The sequence below is a fragment of the Salmo trutta genome, chromosome 2 (assembly GCF_901001165.1).
Source record: "Salmo trutta chromosome 2, fSalTru1.1, whole genome shotgun sequence".
NCBI lineage: Eukaryota > Metazoa > Chordata > Actinopteri > Salmoniformes > Salmonidae > Salmo > Salmo trutta.
The window spans coordinates 22,652,222-22,673,875 of NC_042958.1; the positions used below are offsets into that span (position 1 = coordinate 22,652,222).

The following is a 21,654-nucleotide window of genomic DNA, read 5'->3' on the forward strand; positions in this document are numbered from 1 at the left end:
CGACATTTGAAACAGCTATAGGCAATTCCACGAGAAGAGAATGATGAAACTCACATTTCACTTTAAAATGTATGTCAAACAAAATAAAATTATTGCAAAGTTAAACAAACCATAAAACAATATGCACAATGACTACTTCTATCAACTTCCACTGAAAATCGTACAAAAACAAGTTTACTGTATATGACGGTTTGTGCTGTTTGTGCAGTCACCGTGTTACCAACATTTGCATCTGCACTGTTCTTCAAGTAAATGTGTTTGTGTAAGATTTTCTGTGGAAATTGTTATAATTAGTCATTGTGCATAGAGATGTATGGTTTGTATAACTTCATAATCATTGGTTTATGTTTGGCATACATTCTAAATTGAAGCGTCTCAGCATCACTCTGTTAACGTGGAATTGCCCCATAAAAGAGAACAAGCTTTGGGGATGAAATAAATGGGATCTCGGAAAGTAATTGTACAGATGTGAGACATTCTGTCTGAAAAAAGGAGACGTGTTACAGCCTCCTTCTGTTATCTGCTTTGTTCAGACGACACTGCAATATTCCTCTGCTCAACAGAGAACTAGCTGACTGGATGAGACAAATGTTCACCTCACTGATTCCTGTTCATTATCACCCCCTCTCCATGCATCACACACACACACACACACACACACACACACACACACACACACACACACACACACACACACACACACACACACACACACACACACACAGGGACTTGACAAATGAAGATGGAAAATGAAGATGCCACCAAGATGCATAAATATTGATAGGCTATTTTACTTTTTTTGATTTTCCTCCATCTATTGAAAAAGAATGACACTTCAGAAGAATTTAGATATATTTCTCTCTGTGTCTCCCTCTGTTTCTGTCTTGATAGACTGTGTACAGACAGTGAAAGACTGTACAGACAATGAATAGACTTGCTAATGATGCAGGGGAAACACGAAAATGATTTCTCTGAATGTTCACACTGTAGGTCATTTACATTGTGATATCAAACAACAAAATCACACTGTTAAAGTGCAATTTAACTTTCAAACAAAGAATATGCAATCATTATTTAGAAAACTCTAGAGATACATATATTAAGTGACTGAAGCTTATGCTCAACTATGTCAAAGACAGCCTCAGCCAGCGGTAAAGAACACCATATGTTCAGTTCAGTTTGCAAAGACACACAGCTGCACTCAACTATCCCCTACACACACACTCTCTCTCTCACTCACCGATGGTGAAGCTGAACCCATCGATGCTGAAAGTGGCGCTCCGGCACTTTTTAAATCCCTGCTTCTTGGAGCTCTTGGAGCTAGGCTCCGTCATCTTTCCTCAACTCCTCACTCTGTCACTGCACTTGTCTTGTATCAAAACTCTTCTCTCTGCTGCCTGTGGTTCTCCCTCTCCTGTGTTGTCCCTCTCCCTCCGTGGAGGCTCTGTGAGGAGAAGGGGTCCCCCCTCAGCCCGTCCCCCAGGAGAAGTGCACTGCGTGGGGGTATCACCAGAGACTCTCTCCCCTGGGTAGTGATGGTGGTGGAGCCAGGTAGGTGTTGTAAGAGAGAGTTAGCGGATAAAGGCTAAAGCTCTAGTGCTAACTGAGATGTGGCAACACTAGGGACGGAGCCTTAGCGCCGTCCAGTCTCACTGTGCATCCTTACTTCAGGCCAGCTAAGAGCTCTTCAGGAGCCTATTGCTCTAACTCTCTCTCTCTCTGTGTTTCTCTGTTTCTCTTTCTTACTCCAGCTCTCCCTCTCTCTGTCCAGCTATCTCTGGCACAACTACTCACCACAGCCACAGAGCAACCCATGTGGGAGAATACAGAAGATATAAATCTCTCTCTCTCTCTCTCCCCCCTCCCTCCCTCCCCTGTGGTAATCTCTATGACCCTCCACACTGTTCTGCTCCTACAGCAGTTGATTAGTCCCTCTCTCTGTCACCTCTCCCCTTCTCTCTCTCTCTCCCTCCCTTTTTCTTTCTCAACATCCTTGCATGAAGTTGCTATCAGATGTGTGCATGTTTCTCTTCACCCTGTTGTAGGTTTGCTAATATTGATGTTTTTCTTGCTGTGTACATGTCTGCGTTCATGTGTGTCTGTGTGTATTTGTGCAAGGGCGTGTGCATGAGTGTCTGTGTGTCTGTTTGTGTTTGGTTGCATTATTCCCTTGTTGCTGATCCACCAAAATATTTACTTTGCCTCATCGCTAAGAACACTGTAATGGCTGACCTGGGAGACTTGAATGCACACACATGCACACAACCACACACCCACATACTGCTCTGTTGCTGTGCAGCGACACATACACGATTACTCTTTAATGCAATTTCTCGACACTTAGTCAACTAGGTCTGCAGGTGCATAGCTCCTTTTACATTGGAAGTTACTTTACTGATAGTAATGGACGAGGTTCTGTCAACTGGACTACATCCCATTAATATATCAACTGCTAGGCTGTATCCTGATTAAGTGCAAGGATTGACTAGGCTCTTGGGGAAGATATCCTGTACACTGGGGCTGTGCTATCATTGTCTAGTATACTGATTACATTGAAGAAGTCCTTAAGAATGTGTTAAAGGTATTTACATGGAAGTGCCTCAGAAAACTGCAGACTGTACAACAATTACATGTTTCAGTTAAAGACTTTGTATTATTTCCCCCAACATCCATAATGTAAACACAGTCTGCACCACTACTCACTACTGTTCGTCTAGTGCCATTTCTGATTTCCTGTTTCACCAAATATTTCTGAAAAGGTGTGTGTTTGTGTGTTTTTTAATTCAGAAAAAGAGTTATCGGACACCATTGTTCACAGGCATCAATACAGACTACAGCCTCACAAAAGATGCTGTTCTTCTCAGCGGTTGGAGTCGTAGCACCGACATTCACTTCAAGGTCTCTCTTCCAACACAGAACAAGAGGAACTAATATACAATATGTCCCTTAGTAACCGCAGAACCCTTCAGTTCACTTCCATTGACATGGTCATCTCAACAGATAGTACTGTGCTATAGCGGGAGGTAGGAGTGTCACGATCGTCGTAAGAACTGGAAGCATACTCGGACCAAAGCGCAGCGTGATCTGGGTTCCACATGTTTATTAAATGAAACTCTCAAAAAACAATAAAGAATAAACGAACACGTGAAGCTATGGCGTGCTCACAGGCAACTACACATAAACTAGATCCCACAAAACACAGTGGGGAAATGGCTGCCTAAATATGATCCCCAAATAGAGACAACGATAAACGGCTGCCTCTGATTGGGAACCATACCAAGCCAACATAGAAAAGACAACCTAGATAACCCACCCTAGTCACACCCTGCCCTAACCAAAATAGAGAATAAAAAGGCTCTCTATCGTCAGGGCGTGACAAGATGATCTCAGAAGAGAGAGTTGTTCTCAGGCCATAGGGTGGTTTTCACAGTCTGTTGAATAACTACTAGGGAATATTAATAACGTGATCCAGTTTAATTGAATTGAATGTGTCTACGTAAAAAATATCCCACACGGACACGTCCAGACAGCGCAGTTTCCTCAGAACCAAGGATTTCTTGTAACCATCCCCACAGAGTGAGTGAAGGTGTGAAGTACAGGAGCGTCAAGAGTGCATCACCCTTCTATATCCAGTCTCATTAAAAACCTGCCTTGTGGCACCTGTGAAACCAGTTAAGCAAGAGGGTTTAATTGTATATGTGATAATGGCGCATGCAGTTTCATCTACAATAGAGACTCTATGGCCAGAACAGATTTGAATTGTAAATAACAAACACATAAATGCAACATGCAACAATTTCAAAGATTTTACTGTTACAGATCATATAAGGAAATCAGTCAATTGAAATCAATTCATTAGGCCCTAATCTATGGATTCCTGGGAAAAGGTAGGGGTGTGGATCAGAAAACCAGTCAGTATCTGGTGTGACCACCATTTGCCTCATGCAGTACGACACATCTTTTTCGCATAGATTTGATCAGGCTGTTGCTTATGGCCTGTGGAATGTTGTCCCACTCCTCTTCAATGGTTGCGCGAAGTCGCTATATATTGGCGGAAACTGAAACATGCTGTTGTACACGTCAATCCAGATCATCCCAAACATGCTCAAGGGTGACATGTCTGGTGAGTATGCAGGCCATGGAAGAACTGGGACATTTTCAACTTCCAGGAATTGTGTACAGATCCTTGCAACATGGGGCCGTGCATTATCATGCTGAAACATGAGGTGATGGTGGCAGATGAATGGCACGACAATGGGCTTCAGGAACTCGTCACGGTATCTCTGTGCATTCACATTGCCATTGATAAAATGCAATTGTGTTTGTTGTCCGTAGTTTATGCCTGCCGATACCATAATCTCACCGCCACCATGGGGCATTCTGTTCACAATGTTAGCATCAGCTAACCGCGCGCCCACACATACACTTGGTCTGCTGTTGTGAGGCCAGTTGGACGTACTGCCAAATTCTCTAAAACAATGTTGGAGGCGGATTATGGTAGAGAAATTAAAATTAAATTCTCTGGCAACAGTTCTGGTGGACATACCTGAAGTCAGCATGCCAATTGCACGCTCCCTCAAAACTTGAGACATCTGTGGCATTATGTTGTGACAAAACTTCACATTTTAGAGTGGCCTTTTATTGTCCCCCAGCACAAGGTGCACCTGTGTAATGATCATGCTGTTTAATCAGAATCTTGATATGCCACACCTGTCAGGAGGATGGATTATCTTGGCAATTTCGAAATGCTCACTTACAGGGATGTAAATAAATTTGTGCACAACATTTGAAAGAAATAAGCTTTTTGTGAGTGGATAATTTCTGGGATCTTTTATTTCAGCTCATGACATTTACATTTTAGTCATTTAGCAGACGCTCTTATCCAGAGCGACTTACAGTAGTGAATGCATACATTTCATTTCATGCATTTAAAAAAAAAAAAATTGTACTGGCCCCCCGTGGGAATCAAACCCACAACCCTGGCGTTGCACACACCATGCTCTACCAACTGAGCCACAGGGAACCATGAAACATGGGACCAGCACTTTACCTCTTTTTAACTGAAGGACAAAAATATAAAATGGGTCATCACATTTAAATGCAGTTCATGAATATTGCACTAAAGCACACAAACCACAGATGTCTGGAACAAGGACCATTAACTAATGCTTGGCACAGCTGACCCAGCACACCCCCTGCTTTTACAGAGAACAGGCTTTGGGCCTCCTCCTCTTCATGCTTACAGCATATGAATCTGACACAGTCAAATATAACAAGGGACAGTTCTGATATCCACCATATCCTAAACTGACATAATTATCAAAACATACTATGACATATGGGCAGGAACTATGAGCTTTTGCCAGTAGAAAATGCTGCTATTACTTCTCTGAAGCCAAACATAGCTGTTAGTCAACTGATCATCAAACCTGGGTTCAAATATTATTTCAAATATCTCAATTACTTTCACATATATATTCAGATATTTGTTATTTGAAAAGACAAGTAGTTGAATATTGGCAGGTATTTTAAAATACTCATTACACAATGTATTTTCAAATACAATTAAATACTCCCATGTATATGAACCCAGGTCCTAGGAGTCTTTGAAAAAACTTTATTTGGAAATATGTATTTGAGAAAAAAAATCTAATAGTAGGCTATTTATTGAAGTTATTTGAAAATACTTTCAAATACTTTGATTACGGCCACATTATTTGAAAATACTCAAATACACAGAAAGTAAATATTTAAATAACACATGTATTGAAACCCAGGTCTAGTAGTCATGCATAATCATCTTAGATTTTTGTTGTTGTTGTTTGTGCCTCTTGGAAAAGAAGGTGTAATGCATTGTGAAACATTTGACAGTTGTTTATCAGAATTATGCCATGTGTTAAGAGGAAAATATCACAGTATTAGAATTCTACAAATGATGCATAATTCATACCATTAAACTTCTCTTAATCATACCATTCACCAACCACTCCATCACCATCAATAGTTAATTACTGTTCTCAGAAACCCTTCCACAAACTGAAACAAATACTAGAAAACAATCATTTAAAGCAGGGATGGGCAACTTTGATGGGGGTGGGGGCCACAAAAAAAAAACAGAACTTATCATGATGGGCCGCAATGCCCGTTTTTTTGTGTGCAGTTTTACAACTAACTTCCTGCAATTCTACACATTTTGCCATAGGGTGGAGGCAAATGTTTTCCGTTTTTAATATGATAACTGATAATCAATGGGCCCCACCCTGGTTGTTAATTGGACCATGCTTACTACAAGTTTAGATAGCTGGCCACTAGACTAACTTACCAATTGAATTTTTTTGTTGTTGACATGGGCTAATTGAGTGGCTGCTGATGCACAACTACATTTCGAAAATTGCACCTTGTGTATTCTATTATTTTAACTCTCAACAGTAAGTTGAGATCCCAACTGAGTTCTTAAAACCTTGAAATTGGTCCGCGGGCCTACAAAAGGGGGGCCAGTTGTCCATCCCTGATCTAAAGAGCCCAGGTAAATACCTCACCAACTGTCATCCATCCACCCATCCCACGCTCCACAGCAGGGAAAGGAGTAATGACAGAGAGAGAAAAAAGGAACTCAAGGACAAGTTCCAGGCAGCTAGCTTGACCATTCAGCAGCGCTAACTTTTTCTCAGAATGAGTAGGAGTGGGAACACAAAGGCAACTCTTTGCCTTTTCTCACCATTCAATCCTGTGCCTCTCGCTTGCTGCTTATTGAATAGGGCCAGGGTCCTTCAACACTGTACTGTATTGCCTCCTGGGTGCTCTCACTCTCTCTCGCTAACTCTCTCAGCTCAGGTTACCATAGGAACCATGTGTTCAGCTAGCTGGTACACCACACAGGTAAGAACGACAATCTTTAAAAGCGAAATTAGGATGGAGGTTTGGCTGATCAATATTTAATACATTAGAGCATTGATAACAGTGAACAGCACTGGTTAATGTACACAGGGTATTGTACCTACAAACAGTGTAGGGTTTGTGTGAGACCAAAAAATGGAATGGGACTACTTTAACATGGAAGTGACACCAACGACCAAGTGGGTTAAGTCCTATTTACAAAAGCACTCTGTAGACTCAGTTTTACTCTCTTGGAGGGGGAGAGACACGGTATGAGGAGTGCTTAGTGTCCTTTTACCGTGTCTTTAAGTACATGCTGTGTAGAGAGAGAGAGAGAGAGAGAGAGAGAGAGAATGTGAAGGCTCCATCTTGTCAGAGCTATAATGTAAACCAAAAGACAAGTGATTTGCTGTGTAAGGCTATCTGACACCAGCTCTCAACCATATGTCACTTAAAATAGCTAGAAAATTGCTTTTCCGACAGTGCTATAGCAATTAAATCAGTACTTAACGCTTAAAATGATGCTCCAGAACTTTACATTTAATTTCAGCCAGTAGTTTTGAAAGTGGTGCTCACGAGGCAAAACGCGTCCCTGTTTTGTGTGTACAACGTCATCCAATTGTGTACTATGCCATCCATTTCATTTGATATGTTACACCCTGCACCATTTTTTTGTTTAGTTTTTTTACAATTCGTATGACACTGTATGTTACAGATCCAATTCGTACAATATGTTATGAATTTGTTGTGCTTAAGAACCCGGACTGCATCTTTAAGATTCAAAAGGAGACCTGTATGTAAAATGAGGGTATTTACAAGCTTTTCTTGCAATTGCAATTAGGCCTTACCATCGAGAGAGAGAGAGAGAGAGAGAGAGAGAGGGAGAGAGAGAGAGAGAAAGACAGGGAGAGGAAGAGAGAGAGAGGGATAGAAAGAGAGAGAGAGGGAGAAAGACAGGGAGAGAGAGAGAGAGAGAGAGAGAGAAAGACAGGGAGAGGAAGAGAGAGAGAGGGATAGAAAGAGAGAGTGAAACGGTGCAGTGGTTTGGCTACTCCTTCAATAACAAAAGGGCCAAGACGTGTCATGGATGACTTGCTCGGATGACTTGAGTTTAATTGGTAGTTTATGCTATGACCTTCCTCTTCTGAGCACAAAAGCCCCCGGCATCCCTCACTTCTTAACACACAACCTTGTCTCATACCCCTCTCACTGTCTCTTGCGCTCTTTGTCTTTCTCTCTCTCTCCTCTCTCTTTGCTGTATATACACTGCATTCGGAAAGTATTCAGACCCCTTGACTTTTTCCACATTTTGTTATGTTACAGCCTGATTCTAAAATGGATTAAATAATTGTTTTCATAGAAATGTTTGCTAATTTATTCTAAATAAAAAAACAGAAATATGACATTTACATAAGTATTCAAACCCTTTACTCAGTACTTTGTTGAAGCACCTTCGGCAGCGATTACAGCATCGAGTCTTCTTGGGTATGACGCAACAAGCTTGGCACACCTGTATTTGGGGAGTTTCTCCCATTCTTCTCTGCAGATCCTCTCAAGCTCTGTCAGGATGGATGGGGAGGGTTGCTGCACAGCTATTTTCAGGTTTCTACAGAGATGCTCGATCGGGGTCAAGTCAGGGCTCTGGCTGGGCCACTCAAGGACATTCAGAGACTTGTCCCGAAACCACTCCTGCGTTGTCTTGGCGGTGTGCTTAAGGTCGTTGTCCTGATGGAAGGTGAACCTTCACCCCAGTCTGAGGTTGTGAGTGCTCTGGAGCATGTTTTCATCAAGGATCTCTCTGTACTTTGCTCCATCCATCTTTGCCTCGATCCTGACAAGTCTCACAGTCCCTGCCACTGAAAAACATCCCCACAGCATGATGCTGCCACCACCATGCTTCCAGGTTTCCTCCAGACGTGACCCTTGGCATTCAGGCTAAAGAGTTCAATCTTGGTTTCAAAAGACCAGAGAAACTTGTTTCTTTTGTGCCTTTTACTGAGGAGTGGCTTCCGTCTGGCCACTCTACCATAAAGGCCTGATTGGTGGAGTACTTCAGAGATGGTTGTCCTTCTGGAAGGTTCTCCCATCTCCACAGAAGAACTCTAGAGCTCTGTCAGAGTGACTTCCTTGATCAAGGCCCTTCTCCCCCTGATTGCTCAGTTTGGCTGGTTCGCCAGCTCTAGGAAGACTCTTGGTGGTTCCAGACTTCTTCCGTTTAAGAATGTTGGAGGCCACTGCGTTCTTGGGGACCTTCAATGCTGCAGACATTTTTTGGTACCCTTCCCCAGAACTGTGCCTCGACACAATCCTGTCTCGGGGCTCTATGGACAATTCCTTCGACCTCATGGCTTGGTTTTTGATCTGACACGCCCTGTCAACTGTGTAGACAGGTGTGTGCCTTTCCAAATCCTGTCCAAATCAATTCTTTACCACATGTGGACTCCAATTAAGTTGTAGAAACATCTCAAGGGGGATCAACTGAAACAGGATGCATCTGAAGTCCATTTCGAGTGTCATAGCAAAGGGTCTGAATACTTATGTAAATAAGATATTTATATTTTTTATTTGTAATGCATTTGAAAAAAAATCTAAAAATCTGTTTTTGCTTTGTCTTTATGGGGTATTGTGTGTAGATTGCTGAGATGTTTTTTTTATTTAATCCATTTTAGAATGGACATAACAAAATGTGGAAAAATTCAAGGGGTCTGAATACTTTCGGAAGGCACTGTATATATACAGATGAAGTTAGAGGTTTACATACACTTAGGTTGGAGTCAATAAAACCCGTTTTTCAACCACTCCAAAAATGTATTTTTAGCAAACTATAGTTTTGGCAAGTCGGTTAGGACATCTACTTTGTATATGACACAAGTAATTTTTCCAACAATTGTTTACAGACAGATTATTTCACTTATAATTCACTATATCACAATTCCAGTGGGTCAGAAGTTTACATAAACTAAGTTGACTGTGCCTTTAAACAGCTTGGAAAATTCCAGAAAATGATGTCACGGCTTTAAAAGCTTCTGATAGGCTAATTGACATCATTTGAGTCAATTGGAGGTGTACCTGTGGATGTATTTCAAGGCCTACCTTCAAACTCAGTGCCTCTTTGCTTGACATCATGGGAAAATCAAAAGAAACCAGCCAAGACCTCAGAAAAGAATATATTTAAAATAAAATTGCAGACCTCCACAAGTCTCGTTCATCTTTGGGAGCAATTTCCAAATGCCTGAAGGTACCACATTCATCTGTACAAACAATACTACTAAAGTATAAACACCATGGGACGACGCAGCTGTCATACCGCTCAGGAAGGAGACGCGTTCTGTCTCCTAAAGATGAACGTACTTTGGTGCGAAAAGTGCAAATCAATCTCAGAACAACAGAAAAGGACCTTGTGAAGATGCTGGAGGAAATAGGTACAAAATATCTATATCCACAGTAAAACGAGTCCTATATCATCATAACCTGTAAGGCCACTCAGCAAGGAAGAAGCCACTGCTCCAAAACCACCATAAAAAAGCCAGACTGTGGTTTGCAACTGCACATGGGGACAAAAATCGTACTTTTTGGAGAAATGTCCTCTGGTCTGATGAAACAAAAATAGAACTGTTTGGCCATAATGACCATCATTATGTTTGGAGGAAAAAGGGGGAGGCTTGCAAACCGAAGAACACCACCCCAACCGTGAAGCACGGGGATGGCAGCATCATGTTGTGGGGGTGCTTTGCTGCAGGAGGGATTGGTGCACTTCACAAAATAGATGGCATCATGAGGCAGGAAAATGATGTGGATATATTGAAGCAACATCTCAAGACATCAGTCAGGAAGTTAAAGCTTGGTCGCAAATGGGTATTCCAAATGGACAATGACTGCACTTGAAGAAACTTTCAAAGTTCTTGAAATTGTCCGCATTGACTGACCTTCACGTCTTAAATTAAAGATTAACTTCTCTTTGCTTATTTGAGCTGTTCTTGCCATAATACGGACTTGGTATTTTACCAAATAGGGCTATATTCTGTATACCACACCTACCTTGTCACAACACAACTGATTGTCTCAAATGCATTAATAAGAAAATAAATTCCACAAATGAACTTTTAACAAGGCAAACCTGTTAATTTAAATGGATTCCAGGTGACTACCTCATGAAGCTGGTTGAGAGAATGCCAAGAGTGTGCAAAGGTGTCATCAAGGCAAAGGGTTGATACTTTGAAGAATCTTCAATATAAAATATGTTTAGATTTTGTACTTTTTTAGTCCTTTATGATTCCATATATATATATATATATATATATATATATATATAGTATATATATATATATATATAGTATATATATAGTATATATATAGTATATATATAGTATATATATATAGTATATATATCCCTCTCTTTCCTCTCTCTCTTTCTCTGACTCTCTCTCCTTCTCCCTCTGATTTGTGCTTCGGCCACCTGAGAGCAGTACTACATGCATTGTGACGTCTCTTGTCAATGTCACAACCAGGGGCATTTTCAAAAGGTTGAATCGCATGATCTTGAATATTCAAATATTTTCCCTCTGCATTGCAATACTGAATATTACTTTCCATCTACGGTTCATTTTCATCTCAAGAGTAATACCTACCGCACAGTAATTTATGTTTAAATTTGAATTTCACAGTGGTTATGTAGCCAGGCGGAGTTTGACAGAGAATACACTGGTGTGGTGCAGTACACTCAGCATCACAATGCTTTCCCCTACCAGATGCCCAGAGCATTGGCCTGACCCTCACCTTTAACCTCTAACCAAAGACCGATGTCCACTCCACAGTGTGGATGGAACAGACTTGACTAGGGGATATACTGTATATGATGTTATTGTTGCTGAGTTAGCATACTAATGGCCTTGAGGTAGCTTTGTTGACCGGAGCAATTAACTCAACCCTTTCAGTCCTCTCGTCCACCATTCATTGCCACTGGGCTGGCTTAGTGGGCGAGAGAGAAGACATGCCAGCGTTCCACTTCTACTGCTAAAGGCTCTGACCTTGTGAAAGCAGGTTCAGGCACGCACACACACACACAAGGGCATGCAAAAGATTGCATAATGGTAGTGTGATTGTGTGAGCAGCCACCAACCACATGCTGTGTAGTCTTAGAATCATGCCAATCATGACAGCCTGAAATATGGTGAGGGTAAAGGTCTCAGGATTTAAGGAATAGCCCGTGACATAGTGAGCGATTGACAAGTGGATCACTCAACAAGAGAACTACACTGCTGTAACAGTAGGGGAGAGTGGTGTAAGTTGAGCCATTTTGTACATTCAGCATCACTCCGTCAAGGGAAATATAATATTATTTCTAACAAATGTATCTACATATATTTTCAGGATGTTGTGTATCCCGGGAAATAATCAGAATTCACGTAAACATTACAGTTTTGAAAACGTAGCTTGTCCAAAATAAAGTGGTCTCTTGGCATAGGTTACCCAGGGTATGGGGTAAGTTGAGCTGCGTAACAGGGTAAATTAAGCCGCCTATACATTTCTGTACTGAATTAAATATTACCACTATCTTTTTAAAACCATGTCTGATGTCTGTCTTTATTTCCCAACACAATCACAGCTGCGGTTTTGTTTTTTAATTATTTTAAGCATCGTTAAAACACAGGTTTAACCCCTAACAAACACTTTTTTACTTTTTTAAACACTTTTAACATAAGCCGGGATCTGTTGTTACTTTATATCCCAGTGATAATGCCTTGCATTACGCCTGGGAAGAAAACACTTCAATTTGCTCATCTTGCCATTGACTCAACCATTGGCTCAACTTACCCCAAGGCAAACATTTTCATTATTTAGCCCAAACAGCTACAAGGATGGGAAAGGGGGATACCTAGTCCGTTGTACAACTCAATGCATTCAACTAAAATGTGTCTTCCACATTTAACCCAACCCCTCTGAATCAGAGAGGTGCGGAGGGCTGCCTTAATCGACATCGACAGCGCCCGGGGGAACAGTGGGTTAACTGCCTTGCTTAGGGCAGAACAACAGATTTTGACCTTGTCAGCTCGGGGATTCGATCCAGCAACCTTTCGGTTACTGGCCCAACGCTTCTACCCGCCTTTCATGCTAGGTTTAGGACCTCATATTGAAAGTTATATGCTAGGTTTAGGACCTCATATCGAAGCTTATAGAGACCCCAACTAATGTATAGAACAATATTTAAATTATCTACTTTGGTTTAGATACAAGCATCTTGAAACCTCTAAACACAATAAATTCATTTGCCTTAATGAAAATCTTATTTTTTTTTATTTTCAATGTGGTTTCTTCCTTCAAAGACTCCATGAAATTATGATTTTCCCCCACTCCCCTACATGAGAGAAAAATGTTGTCCTGCAGTTCACCTTTCACACCACTAGATAGCGGTCTTTCCTCTCAAAAGGAAGGCACTGAAGTAACTGCATGAGCTATGACCACAATAACAAAGAAGCATCTCATGGATAAGACTACCACACATTGGCAGATACTTGAACAGATTACGCTATGATAGAATGGAGCTCAGATGTGAATATTTATATGTGTCTGCAAGTCCAGGGGGGTCTTTCAGATAAGGCTTGACCTGTCACACACACTCTCTCCTCCTCTAGGCATACAATGCCATGGGGCACAGATGTTATCCAAAACAGGATCTCAATCATGTGGAATGAGAGAATCAGCTTTTGCGTCAACCACGAACAGCATTCTAACCAAATTGTTGGAAGCTGAAGTTGCATTTTACATCATAATGAATAAGCGATCCTAGATCAGCATTGCTATGCTGAAACGCTTTGTCAATACAGGCCATGGTTTAAAATGCAACATCATATTAATGATGATCAGCCCATTATCAGCCTGAAAACTTCATCCTGGCACATTTTTGCAAAAAGGTCAAATGTCACAGAAGCTGTCGTTTTTCTCAAAACATTGCAGTCAGTGGGATTAGATGAGTGTCACAGGGTTGACTTTTCTCAACACATTACAGTCAATGAGGTTAGGGTTGAGCCAAGATGTGGAGATGAAGCAAGGGTTGAGCCGGGAGTTGATATTAAGCTAGGGTTAGGGTTGAGGCTAGGATTAGGGTTAAACCGGGATGTGGACATGAAGCTAGAGTTGGGGTTAGGGTTAGGATTACGGTTAGGGATGAGCTAGGAGTGGACGGGAAGCTAGGTTTCGGGTTAGGGCTTCAACCCTAGACATAACCCTGACCTTAATCCAATTAACAATTCATGATTTTGCCCCTACCCCCACTACATGAAAGGTAGGCCTCACTTGAAGCCTGGCCTACAGTTAATGTGCTTTTGAGTGACATCGGCAGAAGGGTTGAGCCAAGATGTGGAGACGAAGCGAGGGTTAAGGTTAGGGTTAGGGTCAGCGTTACAGTTAGGGTTGAGCCGGGAGTTGATATGAAGCTAGGATTAGGGTTAAGGGTTGAGGATAGGTTTAGGGTTGAGCCGGGATGTGGACTTGAAGCTAGATTTAGGTTTAGGGTTAGAGTTAAGGTTGAGCTGGGAGTGGACATGAAGCTAGGGTTAGGGTTAGGGCCTCAACCCTAGACATAGCCCTAACCTTAATTAATGTCCCCCTCCCACCACTAGGTGGCAGAAAAGTAGGCCTCACTTGAAGCCTAAGCTAGTTATTGTGCGTTTGAGGGACATTGGCAGAACGGTTGACAAAATTCTCGCAAGGGATCATTCAACAGACGCTCCCGATGAACGCAAACCTACATCTGACCATGTGAAATTAGCTCTTCACAATGAAAACTTGGTCCCACAGAGAACAAGGCTTTTCTTCTATAGAAAAGCATTACCTACAGTTCTCACATGACTGCGATTGAGCTAGCTAACCGTCCTTGCACACAACCAATCGTGGCCTTATAGCGATGCTCTATGTTGAGGTTCAGCTTCCTAATTAATCCTCAACATGGTCCTTCATTCTCTCCCTGCACTGTCTGAAACTCAGGGCATCGTTAAAGAGTGTCCCCAGGAGACTGTACATAGAATTTCAGCTTCCTGCAATTACAGCAAGTGACTTAATAGGGGGGTCATAGGGTCAAAGGCTTAAACAGGTTTAATCTTTCCAAATTGTACATATTTGTGACCGTGGGATATGGCATATGAAATTTGAAGTTAGTCAACCTCCATTGGCACACAATGGTCTTGCAGTTCTAGAAATTAAGAGCCTTGCTATGAATTAATTCATTTTTTTAGATTGACTTGAAACTTGAAGCTCTCTGGGTCTGTCTAAGTGTCTGCCTGCTTACCTGTCTGTCTGACTTCCTAACTGCCTGCCTGCCAGTCTGTTTGTGTGTCTGTTCCTGTCTGTCTGTCGGTGTCACGGTTGTCTGAATGATCGGACCAAAATGCAGCGTCGGTTTCGTTCCACATATTTATTTGACAGTGAAACTTAATGCGATACAAAAAATTAACTGAAGGAACAAAACAACAAACCATGACGCAGGAGGCACAAACACACTCACAAAATATAATCACCCACAAAACACAAGTGGGACACACATCAACTTAAATATGACCTCCAATTAGAGACAACGACAACCGGCTGCCTCTAATTGGAGGTCATGCCAAACAAAAACCAACCTAGAAATACAAAACTAGAAACTAAACATAGAAATACAAAAATGGACAAACACCCCCTGTCACACCCTGACCTACTCTACCATAGAAAATAACAACTTACTATGGTCAGGACGTGTGACAGTCGGCCTGTCTGTGGGAGAGAGGAAGGAGAGAGAGGAGGGAGAGAGAGATGAGAGGAGAGGAGGGGGAGGCAGGGAAAAGAGGGAGAGAAAATGATGTGGAATTAGAGAAAGAAAAGTGGGAGAGTGAGGAAGGGTGAAAGAGGGGGGAGAGAGAGAGGGAGATGGTGAAAGAGGGATGAGGGGAGAGAGGAGGGAGCGAGACAAAGGAGAGTGCGAGAGAGAGATGAGAGGAGGGGAGAGGGAGAGAGAATAGAGGGGGGAGGGGGGAGGGGGAGGGAGGAGGGAGGCGGGAGAGAGAAAGAAGAGGGAGAGTGAGGGAGGGGGAGAGAGGGAACAGAGAGACAGAAAGGGTGAGAGAAGGGAGAGGATGGGGGAATAAGGGGAGGGAGATAGAAGATATAAAACGGAGGTAGAGAGTAAGAGAGAGAGATGAGATAAACGAGAAAAACATCCATCCTGTGACACTCATCTTTTCCCATTGACTGTAATGTATTGAGAAAAACATCAAACCTGTGACACTCATCTTTTCCCATTGACTGTAATGTATTGAGAAAAACATCAAACCTGTGACACTCATCTTTTCCCATTGACTGTAATGTATTGAGAAAAACATCCATCCTGTGACACTCATCTTTTCCCATTGACTGTAATGTATTGAGAAAAATGTCAGCTACTGTGACGTTTTACCTTTTAGCAAAAACATGCCCGGATGATGTTTTCCTATAATATCGTGTTGCGGCGATACCATATCTTGGTAATTCATTTATAGTTGAAGTCAGAAGTTTACATACACTTAGGTTGGAGTCATTAAAACTCGTTTTTCAACCACTCCACAAATTTCTTGTTGACAAACTATAGTTTTGGCAAGTCTGTTAGGACATCTACTTTGTGCATGACACAAGTAATTTTTTACAGACAGATTATTTCACTTATAATTCACTGTATCACAATTCCAGTGGGTCAGAAGTTTACATAAACTAAGTTGACTGTGCCTTTAAACAGCTTGGAAAATTCCAGAAAATGATGTCATGGCGTTAGAAGCTTCTGATAGGCTAATTGAAATCATTTGAGTCGATTGGAGGTGTACCTGTGGATGTATTTCAAGGCCTACCTTCAAACTCAGTGCCTCTTCGCTTGACATCATGGGAAAATCAAAAGAAATCAGCCAAGACCTCAGAAAAAAATTGCAGACCTCCACAAGTCTGGTTCATCCTTAGGAGCAATTTCCAAACGCCTGAAGGTACCACGTTCATCTGTACAAACAATAGTACGCAAGTATAAACACCATGGGACCACACAGCCGTCATACCGCTCAGGAAGGAGACGCGTTCTGTCTCCTAGAAATGAACGTACTTTGGTGCGAAAAGTGCAGATCAATCCCAGAACAACAGAAAAGGACCTTGTGAAGATGCTGGAGGAAACAGGTACGAAGGTATCTATATCCACAGTAAAACGAGTCCTATATCAACATAACCTGAAAGGCCACTCAGCCAGGAAGAAGCCACTGCTCTAAAACAGCCATTAAAAAGCCAGACTGTGGTTTGCAACTGCACATGGGGGCAAAGATTGTACTTTTTTGAAGAAATGTCCTCTGGTCTGATGAAACAAAAATAGAACTGTTTGGCCATAATGATCATTGTTATGTTTGGAGGAAAAAGGGGGAGGCTTGCAAGCCGAAGAACACCATCCCAACCGTGAAGCACGGGGTTGGCAGCATCATGTTGTTGGGGTGCTTTGCTGCAGGAGGGACTGCTGCACTTCACAAAATAGATGGCATCATGAGGAAGGAAAAATATGTGGATATATTGAAGCAACATCTCAAGACATCAGTCAGGAAGTTAAAGCTTGGTTGCAAATGGGTCTTCCAAATGGACAATGACCCCAAGCATACTTCCAAAGTTGTGGCAAAATGGCTTAAGGACAACAAAGTCAAGGTATTGGAGTGGCCATCACAAAACCCTGACCTCAATACCATAGAGAATGTGTGGGCAGAACTGAAAAAGTGTGTGCGAGCAAGGAGGCCTACAAACCTGACTCAGTTACACCAGCTCTGTCAGGAGTAATGGGCCAAAATTCACTCAACTTTTTGTGGGAAGCTTGTGGAAGGCTACCCAAAACATTTTTTCCCTTGTTAAACAATTTAAAGGCAATGCTACCAAATACTAATTGAGTGTATGTAAACTTCTGACCCACTGGGAATGTGATGAAAGAAATAAAAGCTGAAATAAATCATTCTCTCTACTATTATTCTGACATTTCACATTCTTAAAATAAAGTGGTGATTGTAACTGACCTAAGGGAATTTTTACTAGGATTAAATGTCAGGAATTGTGAAAAACTGAGTTTAAATGTACTTGGCTAAGGTGTATGTAAACTTCCGACTTCAACTGTATACAGTATTATTGTAACTTTCATTACTGTATGTTAGATTACGTACCATGGTCATATGCTGATGTAGAGCGATATACAGTATCTTATCACTATGTGACTAGTCTGAAGCCACTCTCCTGCTGGCTAAACTGCCATGTTCCTACTACACAGTATGTGACTTTTCACCCCATTACACATGAAACGCCCCTCCATTCAGCCAGGATTAGGATGTAAACAAGTGGGTTTGTGACAATCTAATTTGCAGTCATCAAACTGCTATTGGAGTAATACATGTAATTTCAACACATTTCCATTTCCTGTTTACGATAATGGCTCCTCAGTGCACAGGCTCATGGGTAAATGCTCAGGCCTTGCACAGCTGGGATCAGATCATAGTCCAGTAGATAAGCTTTAAAATAGTTTGATTTGGTATAGAAGTTGAAAATGCTTTTTCATGCTGAGCAAAAGCCAATATAGTGCCATTTAAGCAAAGCCCTGGGTCGACCTGTAGGGCCCCCTACAGGTCAATGGTGGAAATGCTTTTAACTGTATTGACGTTTTGGGTAATGACTTCCCCTGTGTTGGGTCTACATGTCTCCAAAATTGCTTAAAATGTTTGGATTGGTTTGGGGAACACATTCAACCAATAACTAAAACCATATGACCTTTTTTTGTCCTTTATGATCATAACAATTGTGAAAAAATATCAGAAATTGCAGTAAAATTTTGATATTTTCCCTTTCGAAGTGATGTATTAAATACAAAGTTACCTTTGACACTCTAAAAATATATATAAATGTTCCCTGATGTCTACTGATTAAAATGCTATGAAATATGATATTATTTACTTATGAGAAACTTGTGACAGGAAACCTGCTCTGTACACGTCACTCTAGCTAAAATCCCATAGGAATGTCCAGCAGGGACAGAGGTACCCCATTTTAGCAAAATCTCTTTATGATGAGACCACACAACTTTTACAAAAAGCCAGGATATGTCTCAATAAAGATGTCCAGCTATAGCACCATTGCAGATTAAACCGATTACACTCTAAGGCAGCCCTTTTGCAAAATGGCCACCAACCAGCTCCATGGGGCCAAATAGGACAGCTAGAGCGGTGTTTGTCTTATTTAGGCCCTCTGGTTTGACGATTAGATTGAGTGTGAAACAACTAACCAGATGCTGATGAATTGCAGTGTAATTACAATCCTCTATAATCTATCAACCCTACTGGGCTAAAACATCCACTTCCTGCAATTGTTCAGCTGACTATACTGTGCAATACCCAGAAAAGAGCATGATTTGTTGAATAAATGTCCTGCTGTATTTGGAAGCGTACTCCCTGTTTTCACTGTCATATACAGTATCATCTATCAATCTTTATACAATTATCAACACAATACTTCATCTCTAATATGACAACAGCCCCATACTGTGAATACAGCATAATCTGAGGACTGTACAGGAGAGACTTGAGAGAATACAGGCACACAGCACCACACCACAAGGCCCCTCTCTCCCCACTGAGGTTCCAAGGGAAGCATTAACGTAACCTTGGTGAGAACATCATGGGGGACAGATAGATTATATTTTGGTGTTTGTCTTGGGAGGCAGCAGGACGCTAGAGCTGTTGTTAAAAACTGGAAACCTTCCATGAAAAGGAGAATAAAAGTTTGTGTAATTTTGCCCCATAATTGCTTTTTGTTTTGTAGATCAGCTTTAATATTGCAGCTAGCTTGTGGGTTCTATCAATTGCTAGAGTTGTCAAGTTGATTGGGCAGGACTACACATAATCCACAATTACTTAACTACAACTGCAGCATAACAACCTGAAGTTTTTTTGTTTTTTTTTTACATAGCATACACATATAACACTTTAGTTTAAGCTTGTTAGCATATTTTCGTTGTCCAATATTAAAATTTCAATCAGAAATTCGACTGAAAAAGCGCTGAACCTGGACTAATCTGTGCGGTTCACACCACTTATTATTGCCTTTTCTCAGAATGGATGTGTTGATTAATGTAATGTGCTTAGTTAGAATGGTGGTAAAACAGACAGAATTTACTAGACACCCTTCCTTCTCATCCAAAAAACAAAGTAGCATGGTCTTTTTTCTGGGAAAATGCATATTTCATAGTGACAAGAAGGTATATGAATAATGGAATAATCATATACCAAAAGACAACATTACAGAGAGACAAGGGATCCGGTTCTTTTTCATTATGCATAAAGGCGTGCTGAAGGTTTTTTTTTAGCTTACCACTAAAAGTCTCCGACACGGTCTCTAGAACTCTCGCGACTCCTCTACTGTCCTGTGCGTTCAGCACCTCGGACAGCGACCTCCGCGTGCTCTGTCCACTTCTCTGACACTGGAGCATGGTTGATCGAAGGCTTCTCCGCTTGCTTCCGCTCCGGACGGACTGGCTTCGCTCCGGCTCTACTGATGAAGTCACCTGCACGATGGTGTTGCTTGTTTTTGTCAACGCGGAGGTAACGGAGCCCATGGCAGCAGTGTTAACTTTATAAACTTGTTTCAGGAATCTAGCCTAATAAGTCTACCGCCTATTTTTCTAAAACTTTCGAAGTCTCCCGAGGCTATTTACTTTTCACTTGGTCGACTTGAAAATTGTCATGCCAAAACTTCCTGTCCAACTCAAGAGACCAAACTAACTGAGTTTTAGTCAAACAGACTGTTCTGTTGACTGACTAGTTGTTTTTAAAGGCTTCTCTCGCAACAGTCAATGAATGTAGTCTAGTCTATAGCCTAATGACTAAAGTTCTCCATCGGTTTTCCACATAAAACTCCTAGGGGAAGGAACTGACGCAACCAGAATCGTTCAAGGTCGGTTAAAAGCTCCACACGTTCAATTATTGACTTTATAGTCACCTTTCCATCAAATTAGCGACAGAATTTCATGCGAATATTAAAAATCAGGATGAAACCTATAAAACCTTTCCCATCAGAGATTTGTTTCCATCAAATTAACCTGTTGTGGATACAAGTCAGTACATGATGACGTAGTGGCATAAAAATCACTTTTGCAGTTAAATTCCCATGTAAGTCTACCGAATAAAAAATACAAGTTAAATGGGTTTCCATCGCATTTTCAACTCTACTGGTGGTTTAGTCCCCCCAAAATTGGGTTATATAGCAAATGTGCCCAGACTGGTCTTGGCACATGCGCTCTAGCCAACAGATTGGCTACCTGCAGTAGTATGCATAGCCACGGGCAGTAAGGGTGCTGCAGAACCCCCTGAAAAATGTGAATGAAAAAACAAAAGAATACATTTAATTAGCCGACCGATATAGCCGTCTGTAACACAGGGGATTTATTTTTTTGCCTCCAAACTACGCGCGCAAACTACTATGATTACATGATGAGATTATTATGGATAAGAGCAAGATTGGTTTTATTTGTCTAATGGCAGCCAAGCATTGATCATCATGTAACCAGAATAAGACTCTCGATATTTATTGGAAAGCAGCATCAAGCTCAGCACCATACACTTCCACCACCCTGTGAAGTACATCATAACTTATTTCACGTGTAGCCTAATAAACTGCGTGCTTTCCCGAGTCGTAGTGGGAGGACCACATAACATATCATCACTTCACTCCAAGTTAACTTCGATATGATGGTTATTATATCAATATTTGCGCATAAAG

The 21,654-nt window shown here is 41.4% G+C and overlaps 1 protein-coding gene across 3 annotated transcripts in view; it reads right to left on the reverse strand.

Annotated features, from left to right (window-relative positions):
- The window catches only part of pde1ca (phosphodiesterase 1C, calmodulin-dependent a), a 169,584-nt gene extending 167,971 nt beyond the window's left edge, over positions 1 to 1,613 (reverse strand). For all 3 annotated transcript variants that reach the window (XM_029698701.1, XM_029698726.1, XM_029698710.1), the window contains exon 1: positions 1,241 to 1,613. In XM_029698701.1, the coding sequence (XP_029554561.1) occupies positions 1,241 to 1,334 (94 nt within the window). In that variant the 5' untranslated portion in view covers positions 1,335 to 1,613. The remainder of the gene's footprint in view (positions 1 to 1,240) is intronic.
- Positions 1,614 to 21,654: the final 20,041 nt, after the last annotated feature.